Genomic DNA, 17,392 nt, shown 5'->3' with positions numbered 1-17,392 from the left:
CACTGATAATATATGTTCAAATATGCACAAAAATATTTTAAAAATCCAGCGGAAGTATTATGGGTCACTCAAAAAATATATATACACCAGCAGAGGCCAAAAATGAATTTAAAAATCCAGCAGCCCTAGAGTCTATAAGAGACCTCATTCAAACGAACACATGATCAGGTACAGCAGACAAAGAAAGAGAGAAAAAAAGAGAAATGACTAGAGTTTCTAGAAGAGAGAAGCTGCAGAGGTGGAGAGGAAGAAAAAAGTGAAAAGTTTTTTATAGATGTAACCAAGAAGTGCCAGAAGCGATGAGTAGCCGACTGCTGTCACTTTTAATAATTTTTTGGGGCTTTAATAATTGCACACCACTGCTATTTTTTTAAGTGTTTCTGGATGAGATGAATGTACTCAAATTTTTTTTAATAGTTTCTTGAGGATGACACCTAGGGATCTTTGGCCTTCTTTGTAAGACAATATCTTTTAGGTTGCAGTGGAAAATCACCTACTGGTAATTTTGGAGTGCCTGAAAATGTCCAACTAACATGCAAAACAGTCACACAGGATTTAAAGTTGTCTTTTGTAAAATATTTATTTAGAACATGTGCTTTCTAACAAATATTTAAAGAAAATAAATTTTACTCTATTTTCTAAGTATGTTAGTGAGAAATATTTAAAAAAATCAAATTTCCAGCAAGATACAAAGAAATAACAAAAAGTATCTTGGAACCAAAACCACATCAACCAAAAATTCTCAATTTCATTTTACCTACACAACACACTCAATTGAGTACATCATGTTTTTCTCTTGAAGTCCACATGCAATTAAGGTTGTACAACATAAATTTCGTTTGTGCTGTAAGTATATTAATGAAAAACAAAATTAAAAAAAAAATGCATTTGACAACATTTTAATCATCATTTGATTAGTAACATATGGTATTTGCCATAAAATTCAATCATTGTCATGAGGAGTAACACTGACGAAACAACAATAAAATATGAGGAAGCGATAACAATATAAAATAATTTATATCACTGATGAGCACCAGGAAAAACTTCACATTCGACTTGATCACCTCAAACGTCTAACTGAGATTTGACATGATGCTTGAACTGTGAGGAAAAATGGAGCTTTTTGATTAGGCAAGAATGTTGATGGTATCACATTATATGTTCCAGCGGGCACATTGGAAAGTTCCAGGATGTTGAATCCTGACCTAGAAATACAATTTCTCTTAGATCAAATCTTTGAACAAACATATATTTACAAGATTCATCGAAAGACTGGTTATTTGTGGAGATGAAGATTACAAGGAAGAAAATTCATCACTGCCCCCACTGGGACTTGAACTCCAGTTTCTCGCTGAAATTTTCTGAATTTTCTTCCTTGTAATCTTCATCTCCACGAATAACCAGTCTTTCGATGAATCTTGTATTGACAAGTGGAGAGGACGTTTCTATATGCAAACATATATTTGGTTATTATCAAGAAGAAACAGAATAAATGAAATAAAGAACAAGATCTGAAGACAACATGAAGAAATATTTGAGACTAAAATACGGAGGTAAAGTCCTCTCCTGATTTTAAGATTCTGCAGTACTGCAGAAATTGTACACGAATCTAGTTTTCTTTATTTCTTTCAATATTTTCATTTTAACTTGTATAGGCAAGATTAGATTAATAGAAAATGTGTTCTAATAAACTCTTTTTTTTTTCTTTATTGCAAGTTCATTAATAAAAATGGGCAATAAAATGGACAAGTAAAATCTGTTATAAAATGTGAATTTTATAACACCAGTATTAAAAATATTGGTAAGTATAAAAATAAAATTGAATTTTTTCCATGAATAATAAAAAAATAAAATAAATTTTCGGATACACAATTTACTATTTAAAAGCTCAGAAAATACAAGAAAAAATATTTGAAGCAAACCATGAAATATTCTTGTATGGTGTTGTCAACTGAATCAAATTATTTATTTAATTTAATAAGTAGAGAGAAATCTCTCAACTCGTTCTTTTCAGAACGTTTGCTTCAATTTCAATTAGGCGATATTGACTTTAAAGATATTCAATTTTTTTTTTTATATCATACACATATTTACTTTGTTTTTTTGATGTACTTAGTGTCCCTTATGCAAGATGAAAGTGTAGTGGGTGTATGGTCCTTGATTTTCGTATACAGTGTGATCAAGAAAAAAGAAAAATCTGATTTCTCAAAACGATTCTACACTTGAAATCGACCATTAACAAATTTTTTTCATAAAACAGACACATTTCCCCATATATTCACATATTGTGTTTTTGATTTTTAAGAAATATACTATTTTGAAATAGTGACGTACACTACGTCACCCTGAGTTTTTATGTTGGAGAATCTCTCACGACCCCCCCCACCCCCTCCCATCGTGTCAATGACCCACGGTTTGCGCACCACTGGTCTAGTGAAATGATGTGGATCCAGTCTGACATGTTTTGGAATCTCATATTGCACTTAATTCATGAGGAGTAAAAATGCATATTATCGATTAATATCGTCACACAGTTCTGAACACACACCACCATAAAAGTTATTTTTATTTGCAATAACCCCAGAAGGCACGAAATGCACGAACACTGGAAAAGTAAATAATAATAAAATAATAAAAATAACCAGAAATAATAGTCAGAAGGGAAAGCGCTTCCTATACGGAGCCAGGTCAAAATCTTCAATAACAGAAGCAAATCTTTAGTTAAAAATTAGTTGAGTTTTGCTGTGAAAAAAAGTTTTTTACATTTGAAAAAATATGGTATGCCCCATACACTTTAAGATTTCAGAATAACAATTGTGCACACACTACAAAAGTTACACAGCAGTATGCTGGTGTTAAGGTGTATTCACACACAACAGTCGTGGCTTGCCTTCATTCCGAAAGATCTGCCTCGTCTCTCTGAAAAATATTAGAATCCAATTTTTTAACTGCGCCAGACAAATGTTAACAAATAGGCTAATAGATAGAAGAATAACATGTTCTTGAACTTAGACGGGGGATCTCTCTGAAAAGAGATGGGCTATGACTTTTGTGTGTGAATAGACCTTGAAACGTTATTTAAATGTCTGAAAATTTGGAATGAAGCACAAACATGATAATTGAAACTTAATTTCGATTTCGATGCTTAGAAACAAATAAAAAATTAAGTCGCAAGATTGAAAAGAAGAAAAATTTAGTAATAAAAGTCTTACCTGTAAACATCAGTGGATTTTTCCCTGAAATATCCAGGACTATGACTGTTGTTTACAGTAACAGTCACAATCTCAAAACCAACATTGTATTGCCTAAATAGAAAAAGGGGACAAAAAAAGTTATTTATTAAATAATAATGGAAGAAAAACCAAAATTCAACAAAATATGATTCTAAATTGCAGAAGCAAATTTCACTGCATAGCTGGCTTTAAAAACGACAAGAATCTGATGAAAAATTCAATGACCGGAATTTTTAAACAAATATTTTATTTCTGAAGCCAAAGCATTTTAGGTCTACAAAAATAATTTAAACAAAAAATCTAAAACATGGTATTTTACTCAAATTTCTTGTTTTACACTCTCGGGAGAAAGACTGAGCCTCAAATATTTCCCTGTTTTGAACAGTCAGGATCTGTATTCCACTCTATTTTAATTTCCATCAGTAATATTTAAAAACATAAGCATAAAATTATTCATTTATGATTTAAAAATAAAGAAGAATCAAAATATTTACTTTGGTCCTTTGAGATCAATTAAGAGATAATTATCATCTGATGAGGACTGAAGATTGATCTGGTATACAGGATTTTTATTATAGGTGGATGGATGATTATGGCAGCCTCCCGCAGTTGCATCTGTCCATTCCCCATTTCGGACCTAGAAGTTATGCAAAATGACAATTAAAAACCATTGTTTCACAATTACTGAATTTTTTAGTTGCACATATATTTTTCTTAGATATAGTTGATGACACTTATTAGAATCACAGATAATGTTATCATTTGGGTATTGTTATCCCTTTTGCAAAGAATGAAACACACCAATATCATAAAATGGAAAAAAAATTGTTTATAGTTATCAGGACTTTGGATAATGTTATCAAATTCTTTCCCTTGAAAAGTTTTTTTTACGCATTCTGGCACTAAATTTGATCAAACTTATTTTCTTCCCTTGAAAGTTATCATTATCAAGTTGGCAAGATTATGTAGGAGGATAGGTGTTCTTTTCCTTGTGAACAAACATTTCCTTGCTTAATATCATAATCAGCCCATAGTATTTGCTGTAATGCATGTACGTGTGGAGCTGCTTTTCCAATGGCTTTCCTATAGTCAAGACAAATGTATGATAAAAAAAAGCCCTTTCCTTCAGTTCTTGATCAGTGTCTTTCAGTTTACCAGATTCAAATTTATTTTCTTGAGAAACTTTCTCAAGGGATCTGTAAAACATTATACACATCAGTGTTTCTCCAAATGTTCCAGACTCTGTCACGAAGCTAGGCTGGAAGAGATCTCGGCAACGGGATAAGTCCAGTGGCAAAGTTCTGGCGTTTATTCATTCAGTGTTTCTCCAAAGTGTGCAATATCGCCTCCTGGTGGGCAATGGAGAACACTCCAGGTAGGTAACAGAAGCTGCGATTATAACATAGGATCCTTCAGATTTGCGTGAGTAGGGGGCAGTGAGAAAAAAATTCTGAAAAAAAAGGTTATGGAACAAAAAGTTTGGGAAACTATGGTGTACATTTAAAAAAATATCGTAATGTGTGATAAACTTTAGACAGTTATATTCTAACGCCTTGCATTGGCTGAATAACAACCATAATATACATAAGACAACCACAAATATTTTTAATGGGCATTGTATTATATTTTATCATGTATATGAGGGGTTCACAACCACAGCAGACCAAATCCATTTATCTTTATTATGGATAACAACACCTTAAAGTTTTCGTAAAAGCTCTGCTTTTACAAATTTTTCAAAAGCAGAGCACTAAAAAATGTTAGTTTTAACTGAATTTTGACATACATAATTCCTTCACATCACTTAAACTGAATTAATTATGAATCAAAGACGTTAAGGTGTTACTATCCATAATAAAGATAAATGGACTTGGTCTACTATGGTTGTGAACCCCTAATATATAGTCTTTAGTTTTTATATAATTGCATTTTTAATTGGAGGTTGCTGTATTTTAGAAATATGTGACATCCATATTTGTTATGGGCACCTTTTTCTCAGTTACCTCGTTGAGCATTTAGCCTGTTGTGAGCTTGCATTTGTATTTTGGCTTAAAGGGGAAAAAAGAGGTTTTAGAATAGAAAGTTAGTTTAGAATAGTTTTAGAAAAAATCGTTTTAGAATAGAAAAAAAAAAAGAAAAATTAATGATTGAACATTTGGCAACCAATCATATGGGAAAGAAAAATAGTTGTCCCATCTCACCAATACCCTTTTACCATATATTCCGTTCAACCAAATGGAATGTATGGTCACCGTACTTGCAAACAGGACTTTTTTCCGATATAGTTATCATTGGGTCATTTTTATCAGAAACCCAGAGTCCCGATGTGATTGAGTGGCTTGGGCCATATAAGCTTTGCAGAGAAAATCCCCTATAAACAAAATCATAACATTGCAATTGCTTGAGGCTGCATCCTCAAGCGTTTTATATATATATATATATATACAGTTGATCGCTCGTTTTTAAACCTGTGGGAACGTAAAAAATAGTTCATAAATGGGAAAGACGTTTAAAGCAGAGTTGGGTTTTGACATAAAAAAAACAGTTTTTGGCATGACAAGTGTCAAAAACTTGTTTAAACTGTCAAAAACCTAAATGAATGTTTTTGGACAATATTTTGAACAAAATAGGTTAACATGATGAGAAACTTTTTTGTATATTACGATTTATTTTTTAAACACTAAGTTATTAAAATAATCAAAACAAAATATTAATTATAATTTGTAATTTTAAATTTCTCAACAGACAGTCTAGAACAGATAATATATAGTGATGGTCCTTTTTATTTACTGATTATATGTGTTAAATTTACTAAGCGAAATAGAGCTGTTTATTAAAAATATGTATAAGAGATAACAGGGTTAGGTTTTTGAACTTACTCAGTATTAAAACAGTCAAAACTTATTGTCAAAATGTTATCATTCTCACTTTTGTACTTAGAATAAGTTATAGGAGCTTTTCCTGAGCATCATATGCAATCAGCACTGTTAAATTAAAGGATATTTTAGTTTTACAATTTAGTATTTTTATTGCCAGCTATATCCTAATGTCATGCACAATAAGGGTATTGTTTTGGATATAAGTGATTATCTAGATAATTTAATAATAACAAATAAACACATTACATACATGGCATAAAATAAATTTTTAAACACCTATCTGTTATGAAAAGAGTACAGGTGACAGTTTATATCAATACACACATACATATTTATGAATAAGCAGTTGAAAAATTTTGGAAGGCTGAGAATCATATTGAATTGAAAAATATCAAATAGTTCCATAGTTTTTCCTGCAGCTTTTATGTTATGCACTATTAAAATTGCATATTTTACAGGGAAAAAAAATGTGTATATTGTGCAAAATAATTGAGTAGAGAGCAGAAAAGTATTTTACAATCATATTAAGTATTTATTCTTTGTATAACAGTGACTTTAAACATTACAAGCAATCGATGTGCATATTTTCAATTTTTATATTGAAAAGCAATATTTAAAGTTTTTGGCAGGCACAGGGCCGTCATTTCAACTTTTTACGGGGGTGGGGGGGGGGGGTGTGTGGCAAATCACATGTACTCAATGTATGTATATATATATTTGTATATATATACACCATTTTTAGTGTATTTTCAAAAGCCTCCCCCCCCTAAATGACGGGCCTGGTTTTTGATGGAGGTTTTCGACAAAGAGTTTTTGCCATGCATTAAAAACCTGCCAACCCTGGTTTAAAGGTATGATATACTGTTTGGGATCAGAAGATAAGTTCGTAAAAACGTGCAGTTCATAAATTAGAGGTTCATAAAATCAAACATCAATTGTATATTCCATCTTATAATTAATAACATACAAGGAAAAAATATAAGCTTTACATGTCCTTTTTCATATTTCAATACATTACATTTTCAACATGAGTTTAATTGAGAAATATTTTCCTGCATTCATTTTGAACTTGAACAACCCATGCTGTCATTGCATTTAATTAAGAATTCAGCATTTCTATTTAAAAAACGAATTAGTTTTACCAATTAACCTTTATTATTATTATTTTATTTTAAATACATAGCATCGGTTTTAATGTTTTATAAAAAAAATTTGATCAAAAAATATATTTTAATGGCAGCTTCAAACTTCCAAAAAAGGGGAAAAAGCACATCTTCATAAAAAAGGACACGACAGGTAGTACAGAGAAATTAATAAGCCTGATGACTGGTTAACATAAAAGAACTTTTTTACCCTAATAAGTGTTCTAACTTGGCAATATCCACATATAGAGGTTACTGTAATGAGTTTTATGAAATTACAATCTAAAACAAAGATTTCTTGAATTCGAAAAAAAACTGAAAATCAACAGAACTTGTAGACTATAAAATATACCTCTTGTTTGTACTTGAACGGGTCAGGAATTTTCGAAAGGCGAAAAGGACAAGTTGAGTAAGCCCTTAAAGTGTAATATATCGTACTTGTTTTCTCATACTGTGAGATTACCAATGTATAACGAGTCGATGCCCCTTCAGGAACTAAGATTTTGCAAAGATAATGGGGGCTGTTTATCCTTACTCCATCAATGTGAGGTGGTGGATCATCTTAAAAATGAAAGAAAAATAACACGACTTACTACAATGACAAGCAATATTTATAGAGGTCTTTTTTATGAAACCGTGAACATACAGAGAATTTATCGCTTCACTTAAATGTACAAAGAAAAATTAGGGAGACATAACTATTTGGCATTGACCGTATTAATCGATTTATAAAATCTAAAAAAAAAAAAAAAAATACTGGTAATAAAAATAAATGGCAAAAAAGTAGATTGTACAATTTTTTAATCTACTTTTTTTTTTCAAACAGCAGTTTCAGACATAAAATTCTGCCAATAATATAACTTCATAATTGTAACAATATAAAAATATTTAGATGTGCTTTGCAAATTATGATTCAAATTGACTTCATCAAGTGGCAAACAAAATGAAGAGCTATTGAAATGCCAAAAAAAGAGGTTTGTATATTTTTCCATGCTAAAAAATCAGCCTATATCATATGGTACACATGCACACCTTTTGTTTTGTAACCACACCTGATACCTATAGAAAAAAGAAAGAGTACAGAGCAACAGTGGAGACATTGATAACCCAGCTATATGTGCAATAATTTTAGACGTCATAAGTGGTAATATACATATATAGGTACATACTCTTCTAATACTTCTCTCTTTATACATACTTCCATACTACAAAATATATTTCCTCTTTTTGCATCACATAAAGGGATGTGACTCCCTTATCAAAAATTATACTAGTTTTGTATGTGAGTCTTAATTACCTACATGAGAATACTATGCAAATTAACATATGAATGCATCAAATAGCATTAAAAAAATCCTTACAAGGAAAATAAACTTTTCGTCCCTGGCTCTTGTACACAAGGACAGCAATATACTCTTTATTATAAGCAAAATCATCCTAGAATGTAAGAAAAAATATATATAATTCCACATGTCAGCGAAATCAAGTATGTATTGAGAGAATTCGTGAACTCTGGAAGCTCACATGGATTGAACTTGAGGGGGCAAACATATGAATTTCCGTACCCTTTCAGTAATATGCCTGGTCAAAAGAATCCACACTGTACCGTTAGTTGATTTCAATTCCAAAGAGAACTGTGGATTCTCACCCATATTATAAATATCTTTAGCGGGCCCGACACCAGCTTTCCACGATCTATAAGAAAAGTTTCATAACATAAGCTGGTTCATATCATTTAAATATTGTAAGATAACATTTGTGTGTGTGTGATATGATACTTAAATATATTAAATACTCGTTCTGACATTAATATCATAAGAGAAACTAATTTAAAATAACAGATTTTTAATATTTTTCTATATAAATTAATTTTGATGACCATTATTCATCTCAAGTTTTATCAGTTTAAAAACACCAACAGCAAATGATACATTTTCTCTTCAAAGACATGAAGAATATTTGCAAGTTCCACAAAAAAAAGACCCTTTGTAGCACCCAAGACCAGGGCCATAACGAGCTTTCTCGGGGCCTAAGGGCAGACTTTTTCGTGGGGGGGGGGCCCTGGAAAGGAAGGGGTTCCTCCCTTCATTTTTTTTCAATGATTCATTTTGGAAGAGAGAGTCTCTCTTCAAGATTATTTCAAACAAGAAACTTAAAATTTCCAAGAAATAAGCAAAATTACAATGAGCCAAAGTAGTTTGTTTTTTTGTGGGGGGCCCTTATTTGGCTTGGGCCTTGGGGCATTGCCCCAGTTGCGCCTAGTTATGGGCCTGTGCATGACCTTCACTTAAAAATGTACTCACTGATGGATGCAGTATGTGTATTTAAAGAGACGAGGGTTCCAGTTCAGATATACTACACTGAAGAAATGGCATAAAGAGTCATAATCAATCCAAAATACACCTATAAAATAAAAGCAATAAAAGTTATACTTGAAATAGCACTAATAGTAGCTACTTCAGCAATATAAACTAATAGTAATAAAAGAGATAGTTTGGTATAGATATGTAAACAGATAATAACTTTGATAATAGCTCTCAATGTGTCAATCTACATCACTAACTAGCTTCTGAGTTTTACAAAAATATCAAAAATCATTATTTTACTTTTGATTGCTCAAACAAAAATCTTTATAATCAGAAAACTTGAATGAAAAGGTAAGCTTACAATTTATAATGTGATATACTTTAAATGTAAAATTTCATTATAAATTGTAAGCTTACCTTTTCATTCAAGTTTTTTTCAGTCAATTTTTTTTTGTTTCTCAACTGTTTAATAACGAAAAAAAAGAGCAAAAAATACATTTATTACCATTATCAAACATCTGTGCATTTCTAGGATCATATTTCAAAGCCTCTTTCAACTGTGGTGTCCAATTGACCGTGTCATGCTCAGAGAACTTTCCTTTCCATCTCAAATGGCTCCAAGGATTTTTTAGTAAAAATAGTTTTTTACCCTAATGAGAAGTAAATAAGGAACTTTTGTGAGGGAAAACAACAACAGAACCTTACATTATAAATTATAATAAAAACACTTAGTTTATTTCACTCTAACTGTATAGTTAATGTATCACTTGGCCTATCCACCATGGCACTTGTGTTGAAAAAAAAATATTTAATAGCCTTCTGGTACTTACATTGATGTGGCTCCTACATTAATTTGTTGTTTGCAAAAATACAATCATGAAGAAAAATAATCAAAAATTAAAAATTAAATTTTATCCTGGAAAGGTGCAGCGGATACACAGCCATGGCACTTTCATTAAACAATTTTTCTTTCCTGTTTTTCTTTTCCGATAGGAGCGATTGCAGCCATGCAGCAGATAGACCAAGAAATGCAGTACTAATTTTCTTCAAAGAATAAAGTTAATACATCATGATATAAAGAGGTATAAAAAAATTAAAAACCATATAATATAAACATACTATATATACAGTCCATACCGCTTAATATAATCACATCAGGACTTGGGGTTTCTGATAACAATAACACTGCCCAACACTGATTTTGTTGCCGGGATTTTTTAACTTTTTTAGCATCATTTCATGTGCTGACCACAAATATGACATTCGTTTCCACCCATCAGCTCTTGTTTGTGAGATATGAAAATAGCGTTATTCCAGTTAACACATTAAATTATTAGGCTTAGGGTATAGGCGTTAAATTGAATTTTAAAAAAAAAAAAAAATCGCTTAATTAATTTTTGATTTCTATTTATTGAAAAAGACACAGCAACACTCCTGTAAATCTTAATAGCTTAACTTTTTAACAGCAAATGTTCCCAATCCGGCAGATCAGTTTTATTAATTGCAAAAAAATGAAAAAAATATTTTTCTAATATGGAAGCGCTTGCTTTTTTTTCCCTGAATGCATAAGATTGCAAATTTAATTTACAAAACAAAAATTTCATTCATTTCAGCACTTTATGCAATGAATTAAATTTTTTTAAATTACCTATTTTTAAGGAAGAATAAAATTTAATTTTTTTTGTTTTGATTTTAATGTTGTTTCTATGGACATGGGCAAGTCCAGAAAACACACAAGAAATTTTTTTTTCATGAATTTTAGGGTTGATATCTCTAAACTAAAGGATCAGTACAGGAAATAACAAAAAAAAAAAAAAAAAAAAAAAAAAATTAAGAAGTCAATTCAAATCTTGATTTGGCCAGTAAAAGGTTAATTAAAAATCAGAAATGAAATAAAAAGATAAAAAAGTTATTTTTTTTCCACTCCAAAGCTTCTTTTGTTCAGAATTCTTAAGTGAACTTTGTTTACAGTCTCTTTACAGATTCCAACAGTAATCTACCATCATATGAGTATCACATCTGCCCTGGTATTGGTCTTCCATTGCTTTCATGTGTTGGTGAAATTGTTCACCTTGTTCCTCACTAGATTCTTGGGGAAACGGTCTAAGTGGCTGTGCAAGTAATGAAACATTTATGCTCATATTACAGCCAAGGTCTCTAAAGTTGTTGAGAATGCTGCTAACTAGTTTGACACAGTTTTACATTCTCTAACAACCATGGTCTCTCTCATAGGCCACTCTTTTCTTATCCAGTGGTAATGTTAGGCTATGCTACCCCATAGGCACACAAAAGTAATGACATTTCATGTAGCCCCCTTGCCAACAAAAAGAAAGTTAACCATTTTCAAGTACACAAAGTGATAGGATCGTACTTCTCTTTCATTTTGGTTGAGTGAGCAATGGGTATTGACCCCATTTAGACCCCTTCTCTTTCCATTAGTCCACTGTCATAGATGTTATACACACTGTGTGTGGAGTCCAAACTTTATCTTGGTCACCAAGCCTAATGCCAAAATACCCAAGATAAGCTCTTTTAACAAAATCAGAAAAATGGCTTTACCATTTTCTTTCAGGGTGTACTCACCACATCTGTAGAAAAACACATCAGAATGATCATTACAACTTCTTTGACTGGATGTCATTTTTTCTTTTATCCAGCCCTCAAAACAAAGGAATTTATAAGTTATATAATTGTTCGTGATTTGCGGAATAAAAATCCTGGAAAAAATTAAACACTTAAAACTTTATTTAGATCTGAATTGTTCCACGACCATGCATTACAAAAGCAGGACAACACAAATTTAACTTGGACATGGAGCAGGAACAAAAAAGCAGAGGAAAATGAATCCACATAAAAAAACTTAACTGCTACTCAATGTTAAAATATTGCATAATTGAGCTATGCTTGAATCTCCAAAACTAGAGCTGATAGAGAAAAACTGTTTTCAAATTTGAAATCAGCACACCAAATATGGTCAAAACAGTTAAAAAATTCCAGGCACCAAAATGTGTGTCATTGAATGATATGTAAACTGAAGAGCCAAAAAAACTGGTACAAGCATGCATATGCAAATAAAGATATATAGAACCAATCAGAGTATGGTGCTGTGGTCGGCAACGCCTATATAACACAACAAGTGTCTGGCATAGTTGTTAGATCGGTTACTGCTGCTACAATTGCAGGTTATCAAGATTTAAGTGAGTTTGAATGTGGTGTTATAGTCGGCGCACGAGAGATGGGACATAGCATGTCTGAGGTAGCGATGAAATTTGGATTTTCACGTACGACCATTTCACGAGTGTACAGTGAATATCGGGAATCCGGTAAAAAATTAAATCTACGACATTGCTGCGGCCGGAAAAAGATCATGCAAGAACGGGACCAACGACGACTGATGAGAATCATTAATTGTGACAGACGTGCAACCCTTCCGCAAATTGCTGCAGATTTCAGTTTTGGGCCATCAACAAGTGTCAGCGTGCGAACCATTCAACGAAACATCATCGATATGGGCTTTCGGAGACTAAGGCCCACTTGTGTACCCTTGATGACTGCACGACACAAAGCTTTACGCCTCGCCTGGGCCAGACAACACAGACATTGGAATGTTGAGGACTGGAAACACGTTGCCTGGTCTGATGAGTCTTGGTTCCAATTGCTTCGAGCTGATGGACGTGTACGGGTATGGAGACAACCTCATGAATCCATGGAGCCATGTCAACAGGGGACTGTTCAAGCTGGTGGAGGCTCTGTGATGGTATGGGGCATGTGCAGTTGGAGTGATATGGGACCCCTGATACGTCTAGATACGACTCTGACAGGTGACAGGTACGTAAGCATCCTGTCTGATCACCTGCACCCATTCATGTCCATTGTGCATTCTGACGGATTTGGACAATTTCAGCAGGACAATGCGACACCCCACACGTCCAAAATTGCTACAAAGTGGCTCCAGGAACACTCTTCTGACTTTAGACACTTCCGCTGGCCACCTAAATCCTCAGACATGAACATTATTGAACATATCTTGGATGCCTTGCAACGTGCTGTTCAGAAGAGATCTCCACCCCCTCTTACTCCTACGGATTTATGGACAGCCCTGCAGGATTCATGGTGTCAATTACCTCCAGCACTACTTCAGACATTAGTCGAGTCCACGCCACGTCGTGTTGCGGCACTTCTGCGGGCTCGCGGGGGCCCTACGCGATATTAGGCAGGTGACCAGTTTTTTTTGGCTCTTCAGTGTATATCAGAAAAAGTCCTGTTAGCAAGTACGGTGACCATACATCCGGTTTTGTAGAACAGGATGTATGGGAATTGGTAAAACGTGGCAACTCTGTTTTAATTTCCCACATAACTGGTTGCAAAATGTTTAATAGTTCTTTGAGCTAAAATCCTATATTTTTGTTATTCAGCCATTGTGAGATATTAGAATGAAACTGTCTAATGTATATCACAAATTATGATACTCTTTTCAAAGGAAAATATGTCTCATAGATTTCTTGAGAAAGTCTCTCGGAAGAAGAAATTTGAATATGGTCAACTGAAGAAAAAACTGATCAAGAACTTAAGGAAAGGGCGTTTTCCCCCTCATATATTTGCCTTCATTATAGGAAGGCCATTGTAAAAGCAGCTCCACGCATACATGGATCAAAGCGAATACTATGGACTTGTTACATGAAATGTTTGTCAACAAAGGAAAGGGGAAAGAACACCTCCAAGTCTCCTACATAGTCTTGCAGCATCATAATGATGACTTACATAAAAGCAAGTTTGGTTGAACTTTAGCTTCAAAATGCACAAAAAAAAACAAAAAAACTTTTGATGGAAGTCCTGATAACTACAAAGTTTTTTTCCCCTTATGTTACGATACTGGTCTGCTCCATTCTTTGAAAAAGTGATAACAATGCCAGAATGATAAAATTATCCGTGATTTTAATAAGCGTTGTCGACTGTATGTATTAATAACCAAAGAAAAATAGGTATGAATGAAATGATTGACCTACTAAGACTTCCTGAATATCTAACAGAGCATATGCATGTGTTTTCACTAATCCAGCTCTGTCTGCTTCTACATCATTCAATTCTCCCGTTGAAACAGTCAAAAGCACATCACCTTTTCGATGATGAGTGAAAAGCATCTTAAATACATGAGCTTTGTTTAAATTTGGGTCCTCGATAGATATTCTTTCTGGAATCCAGCCAGTAAGAGCATGCAAATCAATATTCTAAAAAAGATAAAAATCACATACATTAAAATGTTATATACTTACACACCCATACATAATTCAGTTTTTTTTAAAAAGACAAGAGAAAATAATTAATTAATCAATAAGTAATTATCAAATAACAAGAGCAGAATAGTTTGAAAGAATTTAGTAGCAATCCTTTGAGAAAAAACTTTATCAATTTTTTCTAAAACAAAACAATGATTACAAATAAACTTCATGTAGACACAATTTTGATTCTGAACAGAGCTTACAGAATTTGATCCAGGAAAATCGTAACCTCCCATAACCTTCATGTACGCCTTTTCAAGAAAGGAGATCCAAAATTCATTTTTGTTGCTTGAATACGAACAAAGAAGCTGATTGCAATGACCAACAGGAAGATAATCATCTATGACCACCTGTAAAAATTAAAGACAATTTACACAACAAACATACAGAAAGAATGAAGGATGCAAAATTAAGAAGTATAACAATAACTAACATGCATTTCTATTATGAATGTCATTCATATAGACTTCAAGAATAAAACTTTACGGCTTTACAAAAAAGTGCTTGGTGAAAAAAATCAAAGCATTTTGATAGTAAATTATACAGCATTTAATGACAGAGACTTTAACACTAGATAAACTTATTACTTTTCTGCTTATGCCATTGATATTTAACTTCACCATATACTTTCCACATGGATTATAAACAGGTTCACCATCTCGATTCTGGGGGTAGATTATACTGAGAAAAAGAAAACCATAACAATAAGTATTGAATTGCATAGTAACAAACAGTTAGTAAAAACTATTCAATAACTAAATCTATCTAAATTATTGATGAATATGACGTGATAAATTCAATTTGATTTAATTCCAGTATTCATCACCCTGCAAGAACATAAATAGTAGGAAAAAATCACTTTAAAGTCACTCATTCTTTTTTCAACAAGCATGAGTTGTAATTGAGTTCCTAACGGAGTATGCAGTTTTTCATATCAAAATTGTATCATCAAACATCAAATTAAACATATAGAGCAAGGGTATCCAGACTATGAGTCGTGTGTGGTCCAGATCAAACATTCATATGCCCTCTCAAGCAATTTGAAACTAACACAAATAAGTATATTTCAAATATTTTAACACTATTTTGGGTGGATTTCAAATGCCTATTGCCACAAAGTAATATATAAGTAAAAGAACTTTTTTTTTTAACTTAGAATTGCAAATTTGACTTCAAAGTGCTCTCATCAAATTGTCTTTTGAGCAAGGCACAAAATAGTTTTCCTTTTCACTGAGGTTTAAAACAGAAGGCTTCACTGAGGCTTAAGAAGAAAACCCAGAACCTCTCTATTTGATTCCATATAGTTTTTCCCCTCGAATACTTTTAGCTCCAAAAGTAAGATTCAGATCCAGGCCAAGAAAAGTCATTGCAAAATGGCTTTGAAACAAGGTTTAGTAAAAAGTATGCAGCTTTTAGGCAGTCCAAAATTCAGAATTGAGAATAAATGTTATAAACTGCCACATTCTGATGGGTATTGAACTATGTAAGAATACCACATCAATTAAAATATGTATAGCCATTAGTGACATATAACAATTGTTACTCTTCTACATAAATACATAAATTTTAAAAAAGTAATTTTTTGATAGTTTTATACAATTTAAAATTTCAAAATTAATACCAATTTCTCTCTTATGCCCCAAGAGCATGGATACTTTCAAATGTAAACAATTTAATTAAAAGAATATAGATAATAGAAACTTACCTTGTAATAACTCGTTTCTTGAACCTTTTCTCATACAAAGCGCAGACAGCCAAAGAAGCAACAAAAGAGCAGTCAGACACAACTGTCTAAAAATTATAACTCTATTAATATAAAAAAATTGGGACATTTTAATAACTAATCAGCCATTAATAAATCAAATAGTATAGTAGAAGAAAACTTGTGGGTCAACAGTATTTTCTCAGTACAAAATTTATTTGAAGACCTACATTTTGTATCTAATATTAATCCCCCTTTGTTGTTCAAAAAGTTTCAATTAACCCCTTGAGTCCTGAGACTTATTTCTCAGATGTGTGGCTATATAACAGGCTGATTTAAACACTCAGGTATTATTATTAAAGGAACAATGTATGAAACACACATCCTGGGAATCAGATGGTTAATGGACTCATTAGATTTTTGAAATAAATTCAATGATTTCCAATGATTTTATCTCTTCCAATGCAAATGAAAAAATAATTTTTGAGACTGAAAATACACCCCAGTCAGCAACAAATAGGGTTTTAAGCCTCTATATCAGCTACCAGACACAAACTATCTATTAAGTGTAAATTCAATCAAATAATAATAAAAAGTCTTAATTGAAACTTAAGCATTTAGCAAAACCATAAATAGTTTTATAAAAAGTATTGTATTGTGATTAGAAAATATAAAAAATTGGGAAATATTGGAATAATTTAATTGAAACCAAATAAATCAAACATACATTTTTACAGTGTCATGGTACAAAAAAAAAAAAATACCTATTTCTAAAAGCACATGCATATCTATATGTGGTGTATGTATACATAAACAGGTATTCCTTGCTTTACGTGGGTTTCACTTTA

At 32.3% G+C, this 17,392-nt stretch overlaps 1 protein-coding gene across 1 annotated transcript in view; it reads right to left on the bottom strand.

The window, feature by feature from the left end:
• Positions 1-562: 562 nt before the first annotated feature.
• LOC149087352 (calpain-7-like) overlaps positions 563-17,392 on the bottom strand; it is a 29,081-nt gene continuing 12,251 nt past the window's right edge. Inside the window, exons 8-19 of the mRNA XM_089231419.1 lie at positions 16,548-16,633; positions 15,430-15,523; positions 15,046-15,192; positions 14,570-14,791; positions 10,069-10,213; positions 9,561-9,660; positions 8,823-8,952; positions 8,619-8,694; positions 7,610-7,818; positions 3,731-3,873; positions 3,216-3,308; positions 563-1,208 (exon numbers count right to left, since the gene is read on the bottom strand). Coding sequence (XP_089087545.1) covers positions 1,064-1,208; positions 3,216-3,308; positions 3,731-3,873; positions 7,610-7,818; positions 8,619-8,694; positions 8,823-8,952; positions 9,561-9,660; positions 10,069-10,213; positions 14,570-14,791; positions 15,046-15,192; positions 15,430-15,523; positions 16,548-16,633 — 1,590 coding nt within the window. The 3' untranslated portion in view covers positions 563-1,063. The remainder of the gene's footprint in view (positions 1,209-3,215; positions 3,309-3,730; positions 3,874-7,609; positions 7,819-8,618; positions 8,695-8,822; positions 8,953-9,560; positions 9,661-10,068; positions 10,214-14,569; positions 14,792-15,045; positions 15,193-15,429; positions 15,524-16,547; positions 16,634-17,392) is intronic.

This window comes from Pholcus phalangioides, unplaced genomic scaffold (assembly GCF_987345545.1).
Source record: "Pholcus phalangioides strain wild (caught in Gottingen) unplaced genomic scaffold, Ppha-v1.0 ptg000004l_1, whole genome shotgun sequence".
Classification (NCBI taxonomy): Eukaryota; Metazoa; Arthropoda; class Arachnida; order Araneae; family Pholcidae; genus Pholcus; species Pholcus phalangioides.
Note: the sequence above shows the minus strand (reverse complement) of the source record. Positions and strands in the feature narration are given on the sequence as shown.